The sequence below is a fragment of the Gadus morhua genome, chromosome 8, assembly GCF_902167405.1.
Source record: "Gadus morhua chromosome 8, gadMor3.0, whole genome shotgun sequence".
NCBI classification, from domain to species: Eukaryota; Metazoa; Chordata; class Actinopteri; order Gadiformes; family Gadidae; genus Gadus; species Gadus morhua.
In genome coordinates, this window is record NC_044055.1 from 10,409,457 (window position 1) to 10,430,279 (window position 20,823).

Below are 20,823 nucleotides of genomic sequence, written 5' to 3' on the forward strand. Positions count from 1 at the left end.
CTGCATCTGCCACATCCAAGCGCAGGGATATTCAATCTGAGATCCCTGTCTGTGCAGTACTGCCAGAGCGACACTCATTTATTTTCACAACAGTCTATTACTAAGGCTACTTCGTCTCCCCGTCTGTCTAAACCCAGCTCCGTTGAGTCAGCGCTATATTGTTTTGGTCGACATGAGCATGCCCAATTCAGGTATGGCTGCAAAAATAGGAAACAAAATGTGTTGTGCAGTGTGACTGGTGTTTGGCACACACAGCGATACGAGACTCTGAGACTCCAGACTGGCAGTGTAGCAGTGGAAGTCAAAAGTGTAAACGAACAGGGGTTGAGATAAAGGAACGATTAAAGGTTCAACCACTTGGTTGACATGTTGGTACAATGTATGACCTAATGTCTACAGTGCTTGGTTCATGTTTAATCGGTTAAGACTATTTGGTTTAATACTGGTCATTAATACAGTCATCAAACCAGGAATGAGTCACCACAAGAGACATACTAGGTTATTATGTTGTAGGTGTGTGCGTGTATGGGTTAATAAACAACACTTACCATAAATCCTTATAATGCAAGCGTCAAGACAGCTCAATGACTATGATTAAGCATTTGCAGGGTTAAATCCACTGATCCCGAACACTGTTTCCGCAATTCATACAAATAGGATTTCCAGAGGCAGGGATCTATTACCATCCCAATATGTGCAACAAACTCATTAAAAAACAACTTGGGGATCAACAGAGAGGATCTTTAAACCTAATTGAGTGGCCAATTAATATAGGCCATGTCAGGGATCTATTGTTTACTGTTTGCTTTGTAACATTAATAGTTATGTGCCCTTATGTCTCATGTCTCTGTCTGTAATGAAGGCATTTCTTTTCTATTGGGGACAAATGTGATCATGCTGCTCTTGCGCTCCTTCTCTTTATCTACTGCCTCTCAGCTGCTATGCTGTGTGTGTGTGTGTGTGTGTGTGTGTGTGTGTGTGTGTGTGTGTGTGTGTGTGTGTGTGTGTGTGTGTGCGCGCGCGCGCGTGTGTGTGTGTTTTGTGTGCGTGTGCGTGTGTGTGTCATTAAAGATGTATACCATCCCTCCCCAAACAGTGTCCTGACAAGCCGCTGGCACTCATTCGATATCGGTCATTAAAATTTAGCGAAGGAGGTCTGGCTATCGGGTTCCGCATTCAGCCGCCCGTATGAATTTTTCAACATCTCATTACATCTACTGGCACCTGCGCCGAGGTCTGGCGGCCGTGCGGCCCCGGCCATCCTCTGTGTTGTCCTTTTCCCAGCGTTGTATGCCATTGTATCTGAGGCGTGACAAAACGCAAATCAACAATAACAAGAATGCGTCTCGAGGCGGCTGTGTTGCTGCTTCATTTACTGCTGCTAGTTGACAAGGCCGACTGTAAAAAAGGTGAGTTGCTATTTGTTATCTTGATGGGGCGAAGCCTGAACTAGGATGGGAGTGCTTCATCTTTGCCTTGGGAAAGCTATATATGCATCGACCGCAGTCACGGCTTTCATTGTTCGGCGTCAGCTTTTACGACCCCTACGGAAAGGTCAAGTTGCGAGAAGAAAACACAGCAAAATGAATACAAGAGAGCGAGGATCTATAAACCACGACGGTTCTTCAATACATCAAATAGCCCCGAAAAACTATTCTGAAATGTTGTGAATAAACATCCAAATAACTATTAAAGCGGTGGCATATCATGGCTTACTATATGTAGCCCTTATAATCTTGTAGCCTATGTATTAACTTGTTTATTTACTTATTTATTTACCTTTTGTTACTTCAGAAAGTCCTAGTAGTCACTCATACTCATTTCCTGTAAATCTCAAAGGTGTCAAATGTGGGGGGATCCTCTCTGCCTCATCTGGCAACATATCAAGCCCAAACTTCCCGGGTCTCTACCCCTACAACATCGACTGCATGTGGCTGATCGTGGTGGCGGAGGGATCCTCGGTCCTCCTCACCTTCCACCACTTTGAGCTTGAGTTCCACGGCCACTGTGCCTACGACTACATCAGGATCTACAACGGAGTGTCCGAGGACGAGGGGAACCTACTGGGCACGTTCTGCGGTGACATCTCCCCGCCCCAGTTCACCTCCTCCTGGAACGTCATGTCCATCATCTTCCACTCGGACCGCCACGTGGCCCACCGGGGATTCGCCGTGGGCTACAGGAAAGGTGACAGGGGCTGGCGAGGGATCTGTTTATTTAATGCTTCTTGTTGTTGTTGTTGGACGATATTCATAGTGGTTGGGTTGGGTTTGTCTGTTTTATTTAAGGATGCACTTTTGTTGCATAATACAATAGGGGCCTACTGGTATTTGATTTCGCTCGCATACAAGGATGAAAAAAAAAAAAAAAATCTCCGATACAGCGATCTGATACCAAAAATAATTCATTATATCATGGTCTCAAGCATCATTTTAATATCCAGTCTGGGATTAATAAAGTCGCTGGATTTTGGATTGGAGGAAATGTGGAATGAATAAAAATATCCAATGCTCAGTTATGATATGACTTCAACGTATTGGTTGATACTAAAGTAAAGTGACAGAGACTTTTACACATTAGCCTACTTCTGAGTTATGTTGATAAAGCACTCACAGGCATGGATGCACACTGCTTAAGTATACCGAATGCCAGTAAGTTAAAACTTAGTATTCCTCTAAACTGTCATGGCAGGTAAATACAAAAAATACACACCTGAAAAAGATAGGTTGGATGTCTTCCCCAATATATTTCATACCTCTTCCTTATAAATCTCTTTGTATTTTTTGTGCATCCTCTTCATCCCTCCTTGAAGTTCCCAAAAAAGGAATCAAGAGTTCTCTTCGTCGAAATTGGGTTACCTACAGCTGAATTAATTCAATACTATGATACCATCCAAAAAAATAATACAATCATTCAATGTAGGTATTTTTCATATATTTGCAACAAACATGTATTTGTGCTTACTTCTGTAAGCACAAATATTCTGTGGCTGTTTCACGTACTAATGATACATACCTACACTGGAGTTAGACGTACAAGTATTTCATCCAATTACATTGCCCTCTTGTCTACTGTAGACCATAGCACAGTGGTTGTCAACTTTGTTTTGGTATACTAACAAACCCTCCGACTTTTTTGCAGATGTCTGATGAAAGACATTTTAAAAATACCTTCTAACTTCCACTGAATAGGGCGTTTAATAGTTAATTTCAATTCAGTAATATGCACTGTTTGTTTATACAGCAAATTTAGGCTGTGTGAAATGATAACCCCTGATGTCCAATTAAAAAGAGCCATGAATCATTACCTTCTGGCTTCTTGGCTCCCCCTGCCCTATCTTTCTCAGACACGTGTGGAGGGGTGCTAACAGGCCTGTCTGGCATTATCTCCAGCCCCGGCTACCCTCGGGAATACAGCAACAGTGCAGACTGCTCCTGGACCATCCACGTGTCCAACAGCACCGTGGTCAGCCTGGTCTTCCTCGACTTCCAGCTGGAGAACAACGAAGGCTGCAACTTTGACTTTGTGGCCCTGTTTGACGGCCCCACGGTCTCCCATCGCCACCTGGGGAACTTCTGCGGTGGGGATCCACCCCCCAACACGGTGACCACGTCCAACCAGCTGCTAGTCGTCTTTAAGTCCGACTTCAACATCGGGGGACGAGGGTTTAAGGCGTACTATTACTCAGGTGAACTGTTGATGTTCTATTTGTCAACAGTAGACTTTAAGTGACTAATGTTCAGTATTAATTCCTGCAGCATTCTTCCATCCAATGCATTTTGGTTTAACAGGTTGACTGTGGACATTGAGGTTGAACCCAGGGCCTTTTGGCTGGGATTCAAACACTCAACGTGCAGTCTCTTATAAACCAGTTACCCAAAACCTGTCAACTCAGTCAATCCAAATAGTTTCTGAAAGGCTTCAGACGTTGTTATCATAATTAGTTTTGGTATATAGAAATGAACATGCCAGACCCTCAAGTGAACTTCAACAGCACAGCAGTGATTTTGACTCACATTCTTTCTGAAAAACAACTTCTACCTTGACAGGTGAGTGCCAGCAGGTTCTGTCAGCCTTAAGTGGGAACTTCAGCAGCCCACACTTCCCCGGCATCTACCCAAACAACATCAACTGTCACTGGACCGTCACACTGGCAGCGGGGTACCGTATCAAACTGTTCTTCCCACTTGTGGAGCTCGAGGACAGAAACAGCCTCACGGACGAATGCGACTATGACTCGGTGGCGGTCTACGACGGCGACAGCCAGCTGGCCCCCCTGCTGGGGCGCTGGTGTGGCGGGGAGCATCCCCCCTCCGTTACTTCAAAGGCTAACAGGCTGCTGGTGGTGCTGAACACTGACAGGAACGTGGCGCGCAAGGGCTTCTCGGCGGCCTACGTTGGGGGTGAGGGTCTTTTCAAAAGTTGGCCGGTGTAATATGTTCTCATTAACAAAGTTACCAACTTAGGAAAAAACAATAACGAAACAAGCCTGTTGTGAGGCCAAATAAGGGCTGCGACAGCCTCAGATGCCTTCAGAAGTAGAAACTTGAAAAAGTGGATTATTTTGCATTGTATGCCTACTCCTACTCCATACTTTTGACTCTAAACCATTGTGAACCGTTTATTCCTCCTCCCTTCCCAAAATTGCTCAAATTCTACAAAAAAGTTGTTCCGGTAAACATCAGCTGCACCAGATCGGAATTCTCTATCTTGATAGCGGTGCAGTCGCTGCCACAGCTGGGTCGTGAAAGCATATACCTGGGGAACCCGCCCTGCACAGCCCTGTTGACGGCCACGTCCTACAAGATATTAGCCCGCTTCGAAAACTGTGGTACAGCTGGTCAGGTAAGAAAATTTAATTTAATTATTTCAGTCTCTTATGGGTAATGATTCATCATAGAACATGGGTATCCTACAGGGAAAGTTGATGTAGTGTCGAAGGTGTTCAATTCCATGCTGAAAGCTACTGGGTTCGATCCCCATTGACCACAGCATACCCGTAGCCAGAGGCATCCTTGATCGAATTGCCTACTAACCCTGTATCGGAATTCCCTGCGAGTCCCTTTGGATAAAAGCGTCTCCAAAATGACTAAATAATTCGGTAATACAAGCCCTCCATTAAAGCAACCTAATTGGTAAAGTGCAGTAAATTATACTGAACTGATAATAAACAAGTATTTGACTAAATATCAAGTGTATTAGCATGTAAATATATATACATTAACCAGGGAAGGCAAACATAAGTCTTAAACCTGCACAATGTTACCGGTAGTCCTCCAATTAGCAGCCTCCAGTGGCTGGAGATGCAGCTACAGTTAAAGCTATTTAAACATCAAACTGTCATCTGACATTTACCCCTTGTGTGTCTGTGTGTGGATTGGGAGGCAAGAATTAGTGATTTGAAGAGAAAAATTCCCTGGATTGATTGACTAGTGGATGGCCGTGTTTTGTTCTCGAGAAACGTACATAGTGCAGCTCACTGTAACCCCATACAGAAACGTCAGAACATCACCATGCTGGTGAATACCCTCTACATCGACTTCTCAGACGGAAAGCAGAACAACCTGCAGGAGTACGAGGTGCTGTGCGACGCGCAGCGCAAAAAGGCCACCGTGACCCACATCTCGACGGAGGAACGCAACCGTCTCAACGAGGTGGCTCGCCAAGCGGAGAACTCTGTCAGCGTAGACGGAGGCGTGGTGTCGGTGGAGCCTCATGATCCCAGTGACATCGTCTTCATCAGTATCTGCGTACTGGCTGTCATTCTCATGGTGATAGCCGTTATCTGGCTCGTGCTTCTTTAAAAGAAAGTTCCATCGCTCCAAACTGTGAGCAGCGTTCGAAACATCTCACGACAGAGGACACCGACTCAATTTTGGATCTTTTGTATAAAAACATTAATTTGTTGTGTGCTCCATGACGCTTAAAAAAGAAGGAAGTATATTTCTCCTTTGGTCCAAAACAGAACAGCAAAATCAATAGCATACCTTTGCGACAATACTTTACAAGCAACAACTAGTAAAAGGCTCAATGTGTGCCAAAATACGGATCTCATGAAAGATTTTCTATTACAAGAAATAATGCTTTCAAAAGAGAACAACAAAAAGATATCCCCACTTCCTTTCATCGAGATCACCAGGGGTCCGTGTCCAGTCCTTTTACCAGGGTCAGAGAGTTACTTCTTATAGCTGGAAACCAGCTGGGTAACTGAAGTTTTGCTGTCCTTCAGTTGAGCTCGAACCTCAGGCTTGTGTCTGAAGGCAAACACCAGCGCCCTGGCAGTGCGCCTGTATGAACTGCTGACCAACCGCGAGCTCTGATGGAATACTTCTCTCTCGATGTTGTCGATAAGGCTGGAATCCATCTGTATAAGACAAATCAAAATACATCGTAATATATATATAGGACAATGTGGCTACACACAGAACAAATCATTTTATTTTTATTAGAAAGCATTTTAATACAAATACAGGCATATAGTACAATAGTGTTTTATAAAGCTTTCATATTCTCAGAAAATCTATGCAACACAAAATATTGAATTGTTCTTGCCAACAGTAGCCTATAAGTTTCCTTTCTTTCCTAAATGTGAATCTGCTGCAATTAATCAATATCAATATGTTATTGATGCGTACCTCTTATTCCCATGTTCTCTACAATTAACAGCTGCATTCTTTTGTAATAAAACCACAATTACCACTACTATGTGATATGAATGCAATGTCTCCTAAACTCAATAATGCTATGTTAAATTTCCCAAGAGATGGTAAGCAAGGAGGGAAATAAATCCAGAAGAGGATTTCTCACCTTCACCTCCAAAGCATCAGCCATCAATCTTCTAGCATTGGTCCGGAGCGCCTCTGACTGTTTGTCACAATGGACTTCGATAGAGGGCTTGTTGGAATTCTCTTCAATGAAGGTCCTCCAGTCAGTATAAACCTGTGTTGCCAATGCGCTCACCTCTGGGTCGGAGTTCTTTCGCATTTTGTTGACGGTGTGACCTGACAAGAAGCAGAATACAAACTGAATTGTATTACCAGATCTTGAGAAATAAAATACATATTTAAAGTGGCTTTGATTTTTCTTTTCATTGATAAAATTGTATTCATAATAATAATGCAACTGCCAGCCTTCTAATTATTTATGTCAGTAAAAAATGTTTTCGATATGGTCTAGTAAATCTATTTCTCCCATCGACTTATGCAGCACGTTTTCACCTTTCGTTTCTGCCTACCTATTTTTGTTGACTTCAACACCTCTCTCGATGGCATCTTCTTTTGAAGCTCTGCCAAGGCATGGAGATGATTGTCCTTTGTTTGTCCAGGGAATTCCAACATTGACTTGTATCGTATTATGTCCTCAATCACGACCACTCTCTGTAAGACATCGGAATGAACATTGTCAGTTAAGAATCAACCCTTTAGCAAACGCAGCATTAGACTCACGCTTAAGGGTTAATATTTATGCCTTTACTCCGCTAGAAATGTGTCTCACCCGCAGTGACTCGATTGTAGTTTGCTTATACACCTTTCCCTTGATCTTCGTTGGTGTTGGTGCTTGTCCTTTAGGTAACCGCACGACAAATTTATCCATAATGAGGCCCGTGTTGATGTAGTGACTTGATAGTTCAATATTGCATTGAGTCTGCTTTCCTTGGTTAAGACAGTTCTCTGACCTATTTAAGGTTCTTGGCCATCTCACTCAACGTAAATAAGCATGCTGACTATTCAGGCTATTTTTGAACGTCTTTCTATTGTGTGAAAAAAACCAAACCATGTCACGTTATTATGTATTCTGACTTGTTTGATATTAAAATATAAAGAAAAGTAACACCAGAATAGTGACGAGCTAGCTCCAGATGCATCCAATGAGCAAAAAGGTAAATAAGTAAACGGCGCAGGCGCATTGTTAATCTTGTATTCTCGCTACTCGCGAGATCAGACAAGACGAGGAAGAACAGGCTGCTGGGTGTCATTGTTATTATCCGCGCTGACAAAATGGGCACTCTATTAACTTTGGATATTGTTTTGGGATTATTTTGGTGCTGACAACGTGCACATCTGCATCATCAGATGTATTTGATGCCGTGCTGGGAAACACGGTCTCTTGCCACAAGACGTGTCAAATGACATACAGTTTACATACATATCCACGGGTAAGTGCTCTTCTTGCTAATCTAGCGTTAACTGCTAGCCTAAGCTAATATTGACAAAACAACTCTAGGCCTATATATTATTATAATAATTATTTTTATAGTCTTGTTTGATTGATGAGATATTAAATGGAGAAAGGAAACGTTTTGGTTGGATTGTCAGTCTCGTAGTTGGATTTTCCACTTCCTTGTTATTATGCTGCAGCGCTGCTAGGATTGTGCTCGCTGATGATCCGGTCATTCTGGTTCCACAGGAGGAAGAACTGTATGCATGTCAACGAGGCTGCCGCCTATTCTCTATCTGTCAGTTTGTTGGTGAGAGTGAGGATCTCAATCAGACCAAAGCTGAGTGTGAATCAAGTAAGAAAACTCAATTGAATGATCGATGGTATCGATATTGCAGTGGATTCCAACTATGCACACACATGACGGTAGCCTGTCTGAACAACAAACGCCTCTGGGTGTCGTTCCCCATCATAATCTCTTATTACCATCTGTTACCACCACATTTTTGCAGCCTGTCATGAAGCTTATGTCCAGTCCGATGAGCAGTATGCATGCAACCTGGGCTGCCAGAACCAGCTCCCCATAGCTGCACAAAGACAAGAGCAGGTATGAATGATTGCAACCTTGTTGTAATAGTTTTAAAACACTTCCTATTTTGCCAGCCAATTTCATTTCCACTTCTTCCCTTTCTCTCCCTTAGCTGTTGGACATGGTGCCCAGGATTCACATGCTTTACCCCCTGGCCCTTGTTCGAGGCTTCCTGGACGATTTTATGAATCAAGCTCACAGCCTCATCACTTCCTCATGGACATTCTACCTCCAGGCAGACGATGGAAAGGTCGTCATATTTCAGGTCAGTCTTTTAGTACCAATCTGGGTCCCAAATCATGTTGGGCCCTAATCTGTTTTGATACATCTTGAGCCTGGTGTTCTTTTAGGGTGGTAATAGCTCATATAACTGCCAGAATAGTGGTGCACCGACAGCTTTTAAGATGTTGTCACCACACTTGAGCAGTATCACGATATGCTACTATACCAGGGTATTTAGAAATACCGAAGGTATGATTCAGTAGTACCGTCAAAAATACAATCGCTCCTCTTCCTATTAAAGGGGACATACTCTACCACCAGGACCTGGATAGAGCAGTCCACCAGCCTAACCAGTGGACTGAAGTAAACGTTGCTAATCTATCCAGCATAGATCTAGGTGGACACGCCCACTATTGATATCATATGGGGCAGATTTTCGAAAAGGCTTGTAAGGCTAATCACACTCACACCTGGTGGCATAATATGTCCCCTTTAACCTTTTTTGCGACATCTTATGATTCTTTTTTTATAATGTTGATATGTACTTTGCCGATATTTTGCAGCAGGATATGTAATTTTAATAATAATAATAATAATAATAATAATAATAAATGAAATTTATATAGCGCTTAATATGGTACTCTAAGACGCTTAATTTTAGAGTCCAAAATAAATTATTCGCTGTTGCATTGTTGTTGAGACGGAAATAGGTTGGTTTGCCAATGATTTCTGGCTTGGCTCCGCCCAATTAGGCGGAGTTCCCCTGTGACGGTTACATTTATAGCTGCATACTGCTTTCTGTGATGGTGTATAAAAACAATCACATATCTCAATAGCAGTTGAAAGTATATATTTTTAACGTTAGAAAGATATTATATTTTCAACAGATATTGACGCTCTGAATTACAGCGATTTTACACGGGGAACTAAAGGCGCAATCACGGGTAGGAGTCCCGTGTGCTGAGCAATGTATATCTGCCCAGGAGACCATCGGGCAGCAGCTCTACTCTATGTAACCATTGTTTGGTCAATATTTCCACACGAGGCAAATTACGAAGTACCCATCCCTAAATAATAGCCTAACCAAAACACCATCGACCCGAATGCTTCTCAAGTTTCATAGTGTCCTCAATGAATTCAATTGGCTGTTTAAAAGTGTATCCCGCTAGCTGTACACTATAGACAGCCATGCATGTAAAAAAAACTGTGTGGCCAGTGAAGCTGTTGTAGGTGCAACCCACATAAACTGTATATAATACAGGTAAAACTTACTTTGAAAATGATGGAAGCTATCACAAACAAGAATCGGTTGAGATTTGGACCGAATCTATTGAAGAAGGGCGCATGCCCCCAAGGTGACCTTGGGTGTCTTGAAAGGTGCCTCTAAATTTAATGTATTATTATTATTATTATTATTATTATTATTTACCCTATCTATTCATTATTCTATGGGCCATGAGTATTTTAAACCAAGCAAGGCTAGTCCTCAAGTTGGCAAAACGCATATCAGAGACACAGAATTGTAGGCTAGACAATGTCATACATGCTATGACTTCGATAACCAGAAGCTCAGCTTTAGAAAAATAAATAAATTGATACGTTTGTTCTTACACAAATACTGTCATGTACCGTAAACCCTGACAAAATGTCATGACGGTATGAAGATACCCCCCAAGGCTGAATGTCACATTTCTAGTCCGACACACTCAAAATGGAATAAATCATTTACCGCCGCTGTCACAGAGGCCTTGTTTACATGAGTGTTTTGGATCTCTCTCGGGAGGTTTTAATACAAAGAGAGATGTTATCTCTGTCTAATCAGGCAGGAACAGTTGCACTAGAGATGTAGCCAACCGTGGTCAAAATCCCTTCATGGGTGGTGTACGTTGCATTCGATCTAGACATGAGACATGACTGACATGAGACAGCATCGCGTACACAGAATGTCTCCCTGTAGGTAAGTACTTGGCTCATAAGGTGTGCTCGTCAACCAATATAAAGCAAGAGGGGTGTCTTATGTGAATGTATCCGAAACATCCCCGCCCGTAAGATTACAAGACTTTTGTGTTTCTATTATAAAACATGTTCCTCGGATTTATCCAAAGCAATGTAAACAAAGTCCCTACGTGTAAACACACTGAGGTGATTGTGAGCGCATTATGCCGACCAAGTAAATATTGATCTACAATCTGCATCTAAATAAAGGTTGTAGAATCTAGATATGGCTCTTGGGTACACAGGCGCAATGTGACATAAAGTGTGTTTGTCTGTGTGTGCAATAATCAGCGATCTGTTTAAAAAGGGTCTGAAAAGGCTAGCCCATCCTTTGTTACAGCCAGCCATGTCATTACTCTCAACAGACAGAGCCACAGGTCGAGATTATTCCTCACTATGAGCTGGAGAAGGATGTCAAAGAGGAGCCGGATAAATCTTGTAAGTCCTCTCCCTTCTAGCACGCTGTGAATGCCAAGTATTTCGTCAATTGCACTCAATCATACTGAACTTGTGACAAGGAACAAGTTTGTTTGTTTATTTTCTTTTTAAGTGTATGACATGTCATTTGTTGTCTTCAGTCTCCAGTTTGAGCCTTCCCGTTTACAAAGACTACCAGCACTCCTTCATCCAGGAGAGGGATAGGGACATGTTTGCGGACAGCTCTCCCGGTGCCCGCGGGGACGAGTACAACTTCTTCACTTGCCTCTCACGGTAATGCTCCTTGCTGATGGACTGCCGAAAAGGATGGTCAATTATTCCATGAAAAGATCGACCGATAATTCATTGACGTCATTGTCATAATTGATTTATTGTTGATTGCTTTTAGATGCAATTCATTTGAGTTAATTGTCTTTCCTCAAGGGCGGGCATTTACCCTCATTGAGAACATTGTAGAGACTGATTAATACAATTACCAGGAGCAGTGCAATTCATCGCAAGTACTGGTTCATGACTTGATGATTTCCAATCCGTTTTTTTCTGTCAGATGTCTGACTGATTTGATACAGACTTTGAGATCAGATTTAGACATCGTTGTTATTTTCGGGCTCCCATCTTACTCAGAACAATATCCAAAGCAGCAACTACATCTCTTACCAACATCCCAGGACCAAGCCAGCTCTGCTCAACTACCTATCACACTAAATAAACTCGGCATGTATGTGCTATAACCTCTTTGTTTTGTGTCTTCAGTAATCCTTGGCTGCCAGGTTGGATCCTAACCACCACACTGGTCCTGTCAGTTCTGGTCCTGATCTGGATCTGCTGTGCCACAGTGGCGACTGCTGTAGACCAATATGTACCTGCCGAGGTCAGTGGTGCTACTTTTGACCGTTCTCTATTTTGTCACAACTTCTTGGTTAGTTATTTTCACCGTCCTCCCCAGTATAATGTTTTCACCGATTTTCCACTCAAATTTATCGGAATAGATATTAATGCAGATATTTTATTGTTTTAATTGTGTTACAGCCTATACATACATTACCAATGCATTTCCAACTCAAGAAAACATGTCTGCTAATGCATAGGCTAATGCTTTTATTCTATAGTGCAGTCCATCAAATTATAAATGACCGCAATGCATTTTACGGGAAAAAGAAAGTATCATTTTACTAATGGGATTCATTTCAACCCCCCCCGGCAAAAGACACACGGCTGAAATCCACTTCTCTTTTGGTTTTGTTTTTTTCAGAAGCTTAGCATTTCCGGTGACATGGACTTCATGAAGGAGCAGAAGCTGACTCCATACCCGGCGTCTTCCCTGCTGATCGTCACCTCGTTGGGCGAGGAAGAGGAGGCCGGGCCCCTCCCTACCAAGGTCAACCTGGGGCAGTCCAACGTCTAGAGAGGAGGGAGGAGGGAGACACCAAAGCAGCTCTAGTGTAGTGATATTGATCTTAATGCGATTTCCTGATCTTAATGCGATTTCCTTAAGTCGATTTCTACTTCCTCTAGTGCAAAAGACCATTGGCTTCTCACTGTCTAAACAGGAATGACCTTGTTCTGCACTTTTTTTCTAAAGGAGTATTTCTAACAGTGTGTCTGTCTTTAAGTTATGAAGACGCTGTGTTCTTTTTTTTGGCCCTGTATCGTTTAGGCATTAGAGATGAGGGTAGAAGATGGTACAGGCAACATAAAAAAAATGGTTTTGGGGGAAATCATTGAAATTTGCATTATCCTTTTGTCGTTTTGATTTTGTTGATTACAGCTGTATTAATGAGGTGTTTGTGACTTGAAATGCTATAGGTTCCGCAGTGTTTATTAACTTTTTTGGTAAAAATCAGGGTTTTCTATAGTGAATAACATAAGATTGCTGACTCCCCTTTGTTTTTTGTGCTTGCAGTGCTTTCAAAACATAACATCCTGTTAAACTCATAACACATAATCCTATTATATCGCAAAAGACAGCGAGGGTCTTTTCAAATTTACTGTTGTCTTTTAGAATGAATATGAATCGGAAATAAAGAAGGTGGAGTGGATAAAGTCTGTCTGTTTTCATTTCACATCCTCGTATTGGTCACATATTCTTGTAAAAAACACCATACATTACAGCAGTCACCATTTAACATGTTTATGCATAGTTTGCATACCACATAGAGATAACAGCCCATTATTGTATAATGGTAGTATAGTCTACGCTGTTAAATCTATGATCAAAATTGATTTCAAGACTGTTTCTGCCATGTTCATAAAGCACACAACACTGCTAGTGTGATATTGGTCCTCCATATCAATAAGACAAATACATATTTTTGCTCAAGCTGGATTGGCCTAGTATGTAATTGGCTTAATTTCCTCAAGCACATGTGAGCACTTTTGAGTATTTCAACCAATTATGTAAAATGCTTTAATGTCCTAATTGTTTTTATGCTTATGTCCTTAATGAGTTCCCATTATATTTGAATAGAAATGGTTCCAGAGGCTTAAGACAATGTCATAAGCCATCAAACACCCAGGCATTGTAATTTTACAGCTACAACCAACATACCGATATCAAAATATATATGTGTGTGTGTGTGAGAAAGAGAGAGATTATAATCATGATCATTTCTAGTACCTAAGCCATTGTAAATTAAACACAAGATATAAAGATATAATTTTAATGGTGTTAAATATCCTTTCTTTGCACCACAACTGACTCAATGTGTCAGTGACATCTTCACTGTGCAATGCCCTCTGCCATGCTCCTTCAGTTGAAACAAACAAGATTGAAATGCTGATCAAAACATTAATGGAATAATAAAAACAGGAAAAACAGCAAAACATTAATCATTCCATCCACATTTCAATCCACCTAAAAGTGGGATTGCCTGCAATATATACTTTTGTTCACGATTTAATAAAAAAATCAGCTCAGTAGCTGTCCAACATATCCTTATCTGCGGCTGTAAGCGTTGATGAGGAAAAGCGCTTTCCTGGAGGACTCTGACGAGTCTCGCTGCCCTCTGTTTGACGTTGCCTTTTTCTGGCGTTAAGACAGGAGGGTTTCGGTGAATCCTCAGCTGTGTCATTAACTTGCACCTTGGGAATGCCGTGCTTTGGGGTGGGCTTGTAAAAATGGAGCTTTTCGGTTGCATCCTCATCTTCATTTTGCCGTACCAAGGGCATCGAATTCAGCACATCACTGATGAACTTTTGTCTGCCAACTGGAGAGAAACAGTGTGGAGAGAAAAAAGTAATTATGAGTGTAGCTTGTCATTTTACCTCAAAATAAAAATGTGTTACTGAAATGGGGACTTACAGAAGCGGAGTGCTGATTTTCGTGAATCTTCAATTTTTTTTAGTTTCGGCACTTGTGAAGCAATTCTTTCCCATTGATTGACAACCTGAGAAAATTGCAATGCTTGTTGTTTGTACATTTTCTGAATTCAATGTAAAAAACTAACAAAACTGCAGAATATTCACAAGATATATACAAACATACAACATAACTAAGTTTATAAAATAAGTGTTCAGATAGCTAGATCAAATAAAATGAAGTGTGTGTATGTATATGTATATAAATAGATATAGAGAAACACTTTAAAAGGTTCTTACATGCTCTGCCCAACCTTCTGTTTTACATCTTGAATGCTCAAATATGTCCAGTGGTTTTTCAGAACAAACAAGTCCTGTCAGGTCATACATTGTTTTCTTGAGTACTGGGCCAAGCTGGAAATACATATGTTGATAGATGTTTAGATCTTTGCGATGCTGCTACATTTTACACACTGGACCTTTAAAGCAAAACATTCTTAAAGAATCAACGTCACCTTAAAATTGGTCCCAGATACATCAAGATTTTGGAGATTAGAGAGACAAGTGAGGTACCTGATAACCCTTTCAGAGATTGGATTGTCTGTAAGAAATAGAATATATTGTATGTGGTATTCATATATTTGTTAAAGGCCAATATTAAAGAAAAATGAACAGTAGCTGACCAGAGAGATCCAGAAGTTGAAGGTTGTCAAGTCCTTTCTTGAACATCCTAATGGGCGCAGTCAATCTTTGTAGGCCAATATCTGACAGACAGTTGCCTCCAATGAAAAGTTCAACCAGTGATCTGGGGAAACAACATGATAAATATATAATGTAATGGTTGAGCATTAATGTTTTATAGTCCATCCCAGGATTAAGGAGTTGTATTACCCAGTCAAGGAGCTGCTGGTCAGATGCAGGAAGATCTCATGACTATCTCCAAGTCGGCAGCCAAACAAATCAAGAGACTTCAGACTATGAAATGTTTTGATTTCACACATCCTCTCAGACAACAGAGGAAATCTGTAGGGACACGTATAAAGCAAGTCAGATGAAGCTACAGGGACCGGAGAACAATAATCACATGTATAGTTTAATCTAAAGTAATACCTATTCCGAAGACAAAGAGATGTCAGCACCATGTCGCCATACGCATCATTGAATACTTGTAGGGCTTTGGGGCCCGTTTCTTGGTTGGAAAAAACACATTTCTCTTCCGTGGCTGCAAAAAGTTTAACTCCTATTTGTTCAGGGAAGTCTAACAGTGAGTCCACATGGTGTATGTTTTCGGCTATGAATTGAATAGAGATGTCGAAGAGAGATCTCGGAGAATATTGTAGATTTCCCTTGGCATTGTAGGTGAAGATGAAGTGTTCCTTTTTCAACAACATCGGTAACGGTTTCGTTCTTCTACAGGATGACACAGGCTTCGGCTCAGCAAGCACGATGTCATTCACCCGACGAAGCTGTCCTCCCTCTCGGATATAAAGAGTGCTATTGTCCGGAACAAGACTGCACATGTTTGATGGTTGTTTCTTCTACAGAACAGACATGAAACGCATCAGTGTTTGCATGACAGCCGAGCAAACTAGAAAGATAATAATAGTCGTTAATAATCAAACTTGCTGTCCGGCTTGGCTGCCCGTGTCTGGGTCAAAGGCATCGACCGCTACGGAGACATATATATAGACATATTATTTATTGCTCACAGTTATGTGTTGTTGTCTACTCAACTCAACTGGAATTTGTACTACAAGCCTCCACTCATGTAGTTCCGGGTAAGCTTCCGTGTTTTCCCCCCATAGTTTGTTGTTTTGTATATCAAAATAAAAGTTTGATAGTACATATTTGGACTGAATTCGATTTGTCTTTTATCTGAACAACATATGGACCAAAAAAGTGCTTAATTATTAGTAAATGTATTCCTAATGGCTTCAAACTACCTCAATGCATTTCGTTTCGCTCTCCACATTATCCATTTGTTTTACTTTGAAAATGGTCGGAACAGGAACAACGTGTTTCGCTACAACGCCACATAACACAGTCCCGAGCCAGCTGAATTATATGAAGTGAAATGACTCCATAAAGTTAATTATTGTGCATATTCAGTTTTATTCTGGGAGTTGGTACATTCTATTGTCTGGGCTCGCTGACTGCATAATCCAGACTCACAATCGAGAGAAGTGTAGGTTGACTTCCTATGGTAGGTGACTTGTTTAGCATCTAATACTGTATGGTATGTGGCAGCAGTAGTTGCTAGTTGTCGATCAAACTAAGCTATCAAGCAATATTTCAAAGCTCTCGGGACCTTTGGTATCAACCTATATACAATATATTTCCGTGATTCATAATGTCCAACAGAGAGCACTTTTTTTTTTTTTAAAGAAAAATTTACGATTAAACACATTCTTCTTGACATTCCTCAGCTCACTTGGCAAAGTATTGGGTACCTTTTACACTTTCCTCTGAGGACATTCAAAACAGTCCTTATCAATGGCGAACACAAAAGATCCTTTTGAGTTTCAAGGTAGTCTCTCTCGCTCTCTCTCCTTCTCTCTCTCTCATATGAGAGGTTTAAAAACCTGTGTCATACTCTGATATTAGTATGTTGTCTATGTAGCCTACTGTACAAATAATGTTTTTTTATGTTGTGTGATGTTAGAATTTGAAGAGGCTGAGAGTCTGTTGGAAGAAACCAGGGATGCCACCACGATCAACATTGATGATGTGAATGAGTTTCGAAAACAGAGGAGACCAGGAAGGGATGAAGTTGAGGAAGACCTGCTCGCCAATGATGACAAGGCAGAGGTGACGAGTCGGTTTTTGAGAGCAGTGTAAAAAGGTCATAACTTGTTATGCATGTATTATTACACCACAAATTTGGAAGCACTCACTTTATCTTTTATATTCCTTCATTGAAGCTTCTTTCCGGACAAAAGAAAAATGCCCCATTTTGGTCGTTTGACTACTATCAGAAATTCTTTGATGTCGACACCTACCAGGTAGTCAAAGTAATTTCTTATTCCATGTAAGATTCTCCTGTAAAATGTATTTTTTTAGAGAACTACCTCGACGCTCATTCCCGACCGTCTTGTCTTTCAGGTCAGGAGTCGAATTATTGGTTCAGTACTGCCATGGCGGGGAAAGAACTTCATTGAACTTTACGTCCGCAGAAATCCTGACCTCTATGGTAAGAACAATAACATTTCGAAGATATATTTATATTTTTTATCACATGTAATGGAATCAGACAATCTTACTCTTTCCTGGTTGTTAGCAACCAAACCCTTTTAATGTTTCTTGATGGTTTCAAAAAAATCCTAATTAAGTCAAAGGAGAGGCAGTTAAGGAGATGTGAAGGTCACTTAAAACTAACTACAATCTCAAAACTAACTACAGGGCCCTTTTGGATTTGTGCAACTCTCGTGTTTGCAATTGCCATCTGCGGAAACCTATCCAAGTTCTTGGTGAACCTGGGCAGTCCCAACTACAAATATACAGCTGAGTTTGGGAAAGGTACGTCCTGTTTTTATTTCCAACAAGGTCAATGTTATAACACTAAAGCAGTTCTCTAAAAGCGTATGCGCTTATGGTGATTTCGTACTTGGATGCCAAGAGTTTTCTATAACCTGACGCATGCTTTGTCACTTTGTAGGGTGCTTGACAAATATAATGTACAATGCATGTGTAATATAACCACATGCAAAAGGGTGCTATCAATCTGATTTTTGTCTCTTTGTTGTGATTCCCAGTGACTATTGCGGCAACAGCGATCTATAGCTACGCCTGGCTTGTTCCTCTTGCCCTCTGGGGATTCTTGCTCTGGCGAAACAGCAAAGTGATGAACCTGGTTACCTATTCCTTCATGGAAATAGTCTGTGCTTATGGATATTCCCTGTCCATTTACATTCCTGCAGTGGTAAGATGCCATATTGGTAATAATTAGTCATTAATGTGAATTATTGATTTCTTCCCTTCCAAGGTAGATAAGCAGGACATTATTGTGTTGCAGTGTTACTTTCAACAAAACAGGATTTATTTACGTTTAATCCCTGTGATTTTCTGGACCAGGTGCTCTGGATCATTCCGTCAGAAGGACTGAGGTGGTTCTCTGTGGTGTTAGCGCTGTGTCTCTCTGGGTCCGTTCTGCTGCTGACCTTCTGGCCCGCTATCAAGGATGATCACATCAGAGTTTCCATAGCGTTTATGTCAGCCATCGTGGTTCTCAATGTTCTGCTGGCCGTCGGTTTCAAGGTAATTAATGCATTAGAGCCCATTTTTTACTTATGGTACTCACTTCCTTGGAAGGAGGATTAGGGTCAGATTAAACAAAAAGAGACTTGGGGGTGATATTAGATACTCTGTATCCGACATCCTGGTGAGGCAAACCACATCTCCTTTGACCCAGTTTGGCCAAGGAGCCTGTCGCTGGCGTTCAGCGATAGCTTTAGTGATTGGTTTCTACTGAGCTGACCTGCGGGACCTCCATGTACCGGCACGGCTTTGACCCCGCCGCATGTGTCGGGACATTGGGGTTAGTGTTTCACTGGCGTGCGTGTGTGTGCGAGAGCGAAAGCCACAGAAAATTTACACTTTTGTTGGTAAGCCAGCTGGTTAAATGCTCCACCTCCTCCTGTTCAATGGAAACTTTTAGTGAGCATGAATAACGACAGGCTGTCGACACACTTTTTCTTGTGTGAATACAGTCAAGGCTCGGATGACTATGATATCGGCCAGTAATTAGTCTACATCACTCACTCACTAGTGTCTGAAGAGCTGTCTTAGAAGAATAGGAGAGACTGAAAGGGTCTGTGGGTTGTTCATTATTATTTGATGTGTTGTTTTTCTTTTACTGCAAGTTAAGATGCATCATATAAACACCCTTTTTATGCAAGAGCAAACATATTGTTGTGTTTTTAAAAGTTCTGTCTTTGATTATTGTTTTTCATTTTTTTTTTATTTGTCGACCAGGCATACTTCTTCAGTTCAGAGAGTCCACATCAGCAAACCAATAGCTCCTCTGTCGTTACGCTCGTCCAATCCAAGCCTCATACATAGACCTTCCTGAACACAAACGGGTAAGCATTGTGTGATCAATCACAAAACTGAAGCCTATAAATTCATCATCGTTCTATTTCTTTTTGGCAAGGCCACTGGAACTGTTGGTGGCCTTTCTAGTAGAACATACAATACCCCATATCCTGTACATGATTTCTCCTGTCATTATTCTTTGTTTTTTTCAAATTGCAGGCTCTCCTGTTGCCTTATTAGAGAGACTCGGGTTGCCGTAGTGATGGTGTCACGGGGCGTCTGGATTTCACCTGCGACTGGTCACGCACTGGCTTTTGGCTGTTAAGGCCTGTCGTGCACAACTGGTGCCACTGCAGGCCTACTGGGCCTCTGAAAAGGATCACGGGTTGCAAGTGTGTTATTTATATTATGAGATGGCTTCCGAACTTTCTTAAATATACATCACAGGTGTATGATTTTTCACACAAAAAAAGACCCAGAACTTTTTTTCAGTTTGTAGTGTTGTCATCAGTGCTTTGGCTTCAAGGTCCTCTACAGGATTATATACTTTTTTGTATACTTTATGATTCTCTTGGTTGTGGTTAGTGATCTACTGTATTAGCGTCAATCATTTTACAGATTTATAACGTGCAATAAGTCTGTCAATGGCAAACATTAATGATAAGCATTGTCACGTGCAATTTTCTTTACAAAATGTGTAATAATACATTTTATAAAATGTACTCTATGGTTCCATTGATTTTGTTATGAATGTTTGGGGAGTTTCAATAAACTCAAATTGTATTAAGAAGCTGGTTATCAATTTTCATTTAAAATCTATTAGGGAAAAGTTAACATAATAGGCGATGGATTGATTAAATGGCTGCCATACTTGAACGTCATGCATGGTTGAGTACTGAGATGCGACCAATAAAAAATGTCTATAAAGATTTTGGCGTTGGCATTTTAACTGATCCTTGCTTAAGTTGGAACAATGTAGTTAAATATTAACTACCACTCTTGGCAGTATTGAGGAAGCCACCAAATCTGAAAAGTTTGGCTTTTTTATTTTCAAATTCATAATTGTTTTAGCATGGGATTATAAAGATCTAAAA

At 41.1% G+C, this 20,823-nt stretch overlaps 5 protein-coding genes across 7 annotated transcripts; 3 read left to right on the forward strand and 2 right to left on the reverse strand.

Moving 5' to 3' along the window:
- The first annotated feature begins 1,121 nt into the window (after positions 1–1,121).
- On the forward strand, positions 1,122–5,842 carry cdcp2 (CUB domain containing protein 2). Its single transcript, XM_030363308.1, has 6 exons — positions 1,122–1,409; positions 1,840–2,187; positions 3,347–3,688; positions 4,050–4,403; positions 4,667–4,845; positions 5,496–5,842. The coding sequence occupies exons 1-6, from the start codon at positions 1,340–1,342 to the stop codon at positions 5,802–5,804; spliced, it is 1,602 nt and encodes a 533-aa protein (XP_030219168.1). The 5' UTR covers positions 1,122–1,339; the 3' UTR covers positions 5,805–5,842.
- Positions 5,843–5,869: 27 nt separating this feature from the next.
- Positions 5,870–7,891, reverse strand: tceanc2 (transcription elongation factor A (SII) N-terminal and central domain containing 2). Its single transcript, XM_030363314.1, has 4 exons — positions 7,495–7,891; positions 7,235–7,376; positions 6,808–7,001; positions 5,870–6,364 (listed from the first exon to the last, which is right to left on the reverse strand). The coding sequence occupies exons 1-4, from the start codon at positions 7,591–7,593 to the stop codon at positions 6,176–6,178; spliced, it is 624 nt and encodes a 207-aa protein (XP_030219174.1). The 5' UTR covers positions 7,594–7,891; the 3' UTR covers positions 5,870–6,175.
- Positions 7,892–7,926: 35 nt separating this feature from the next.
- Positions 7,927–13,444, forward strand: tmem59 (transmembrane protein 59). Its single transcript, XM_030363313.1, has 8 exons — positions 7,927–8,155; positions 8,407–8,512; positions 8,670–8,764; positions 8,859–9,011; positions 11,329–11,401; positions 11,542–11,674; positions 12,155–12,272; positions 12,654–13,444. Exons 1-8 carry the CDS (start codon positions 8,126–8,128, stop codon positions 12,804–12,806), a joined length of 861 nt encoding a protein of 286 aa, XP_030219173.1. The 5' UTR covers positions 7,927–8,125; the 3' UTR covers positions 12,807–13,444.
- A 603-nt stretch (positions 13,445–14,047) lies between these two features.
- On the reverse strand, positions 14,048–16,482 carry lrrc42 (leucine rich repeat containing 42). Of its 2 annotated transcripts, none has more exons than XM_030363309.1 (7): positions 15,809–16,479; positions 15,590–15,721; positions 15,382–15,503; positions 15,214–15,299; positions 14,999–15,112; positions 14,703–14,787; positions 14,048–14,607 (listed from the first exon to the last, which is right to left on the reverse strand). In XM_030363309.1, exons 1-7 carry the CDS (start codon positions 16,216–16,218, stop codon positions 14,315–14,317), a joined length of 1,242 nt encoding a protein of 413 aa, XP_030219169.1. In that variant the 5' UTR covers positions 16,219–16,479; the 3' UTR covers positions 14,048–14,314. The 2 variants fall into 2 exon arrangements, with proteins under 2 accessions (XP_030219169.1, XP_030219170.1); XM_030363310.1 differs by having other exon boundaries at positions 14,555–14,607; positions 15,272–15,299; positions 15,809–16,482.
- Positions 16,483–16,705: 223 nt separating this feature from the next.
- yipf1 (Yip1 domain family, member 1) lies at positions 16,706–20,519 on the forward strand. 2 transcript variants are annotated; one of them, XM_030363311.1, is made up of 10 exons: positions 16,706–16,901; positions 17,125–17,225; positions 17,361–17,506; positions 17,620–17,700; positions 17,801–17,888; positions 18,098–18,214; positions 18,451–18,617; positions 18,770–18,952; positions 19,670–19,776; positions 19,949–20,519. In XM_030363311.1, exons 2-9 carry the CDS (start codon positions 17,192–17,194, stop codon positions 19,754–19,756), a joined length of 903 nt encoding a protein of 300 aa, XP_030219171.1. In that variant the 5' UTR covers positions 16,706–16,901; positions 17,125–17,191; the 3' UTR covers positions 19,757–19,776; positions 19,949–20,519. The 2 variants fall into 2 exon arrangements, with proteins under 2 accessions (XP_030219171.1, XP_030219172.1); XM_030363312.1 differs by having other exon boundaries at positions 16,711–16,883.
- The last annotated feature ends 304 nt before the right edge of the window (positions 20,520–20,823 follow it).

Excerpts from the sequence above, each read along its gene's own strand:
- lrrc42 (XM_030363309.1), bottom strand. The coding sequence starts at position 16,218 with ATGTGCAGTCTTGTTCCGGACAATAGCACTCTTTATATCCGAGAGGGA. Across the intron at positions 15,722-15,808 it reads TCTCTTTGTCTTCGGAATAG|ATTTCCTCTGTTGTCTGAGA; the intron begins GTATTACTTTAG and ends GTGTCCCTACAG. Across the intron at positions 15,504-15,589 it reads ACCAGCAGCTCCTTGACTGG|ATCACTGGTTGAACTTTTCA; the intron begins GTAATACAACTC and ends TTGTTTCCCCAG.
- tceanc2 (XM_030363314.1), bottom strand. The coding sequence starts at position 7,593 with ATGGATAAATTTGTCGTGCGGTTACCTAAAGGACAAGCACCAACACCA. Across the intron at positions 7,377-7,494 it reads CTACAATCGAGTCACTGCGG|AGAGTGGTCGTGATTGAGGA; the intron begins GTGAGACACATT and ends GATGTCTTACAG. Across the intron at positions 7,002-7,234 it reads GTTGAAGTCAACAAAAATAG|GTCACACCGTCAACAAAATG; the intron begins GTAGGCAGAAAC and ends GCTTCTTGTCAG.
- yipf1 (XM_030363311.1), top strand. The coding sequence starts at position 17,192 with ATGGCGAACACAAAAGATCCTTTTGAGTTTCAAG. Across the intron at positions 17,889-18,097 it reads CAGAAATCCTGACCTCTATG|GGCCCTTTTGGATTTGTGCA; the intron begins GTAAGAACAATA and ends AACTAACTACAG. Across the intron at positions 18,953-19,669 it reads TGCTGGCCGTCGGTTTCAAG|GCATACTTCTTCAGTTCAGA; the intron begins GTAATTAATGCA and ends TTTGTCGACCAG.
- cdcp2 (XM_030363308.1), top strand. The coding sequence starts at position 1,340 with ATGCGTCTCGAGGCGGCTGTGTTGCTGCTTCATTTACTGCTGCTAGTT. Across the intron at positions 2,188-3,346 it reads CGCCGTGGGCTACAGGAAAG|ACACGTGTGGAGGGGTGCTA; the intron begins GTGACAGGGGCT and ends TATCTTTCTCAG. Across the intron at positions 4,846-5,495 it reads ACTGTGGTACAGCTGGTCAG|AAACGTCAGAACATCACCAT; the intron begins GTAAGAAAATTT and ends AACCCCATACAG.
- tmem59 (XM_030363313.1), top strand. The coding sequence starts at position 8,126 with ATGACATACAGTTTACATACATATCCACGG. Across the intron at positions 11,402-11,541 it reads AGAGGAGCCGGATAAATCTT|TCTCCAGTTTGAGCCTTCCC; the intron begins GTAAGTCCTCTC and ends TGTTGTCTTCAG. Across the intron at positions 12,273-12,653 it reads ACCAATATGTACCTGCCGAG|AAGCTTAGCATTTCCGGTGA; the intron begins GTCAGTGGTGCT and ends TGTTTTTTTCAG.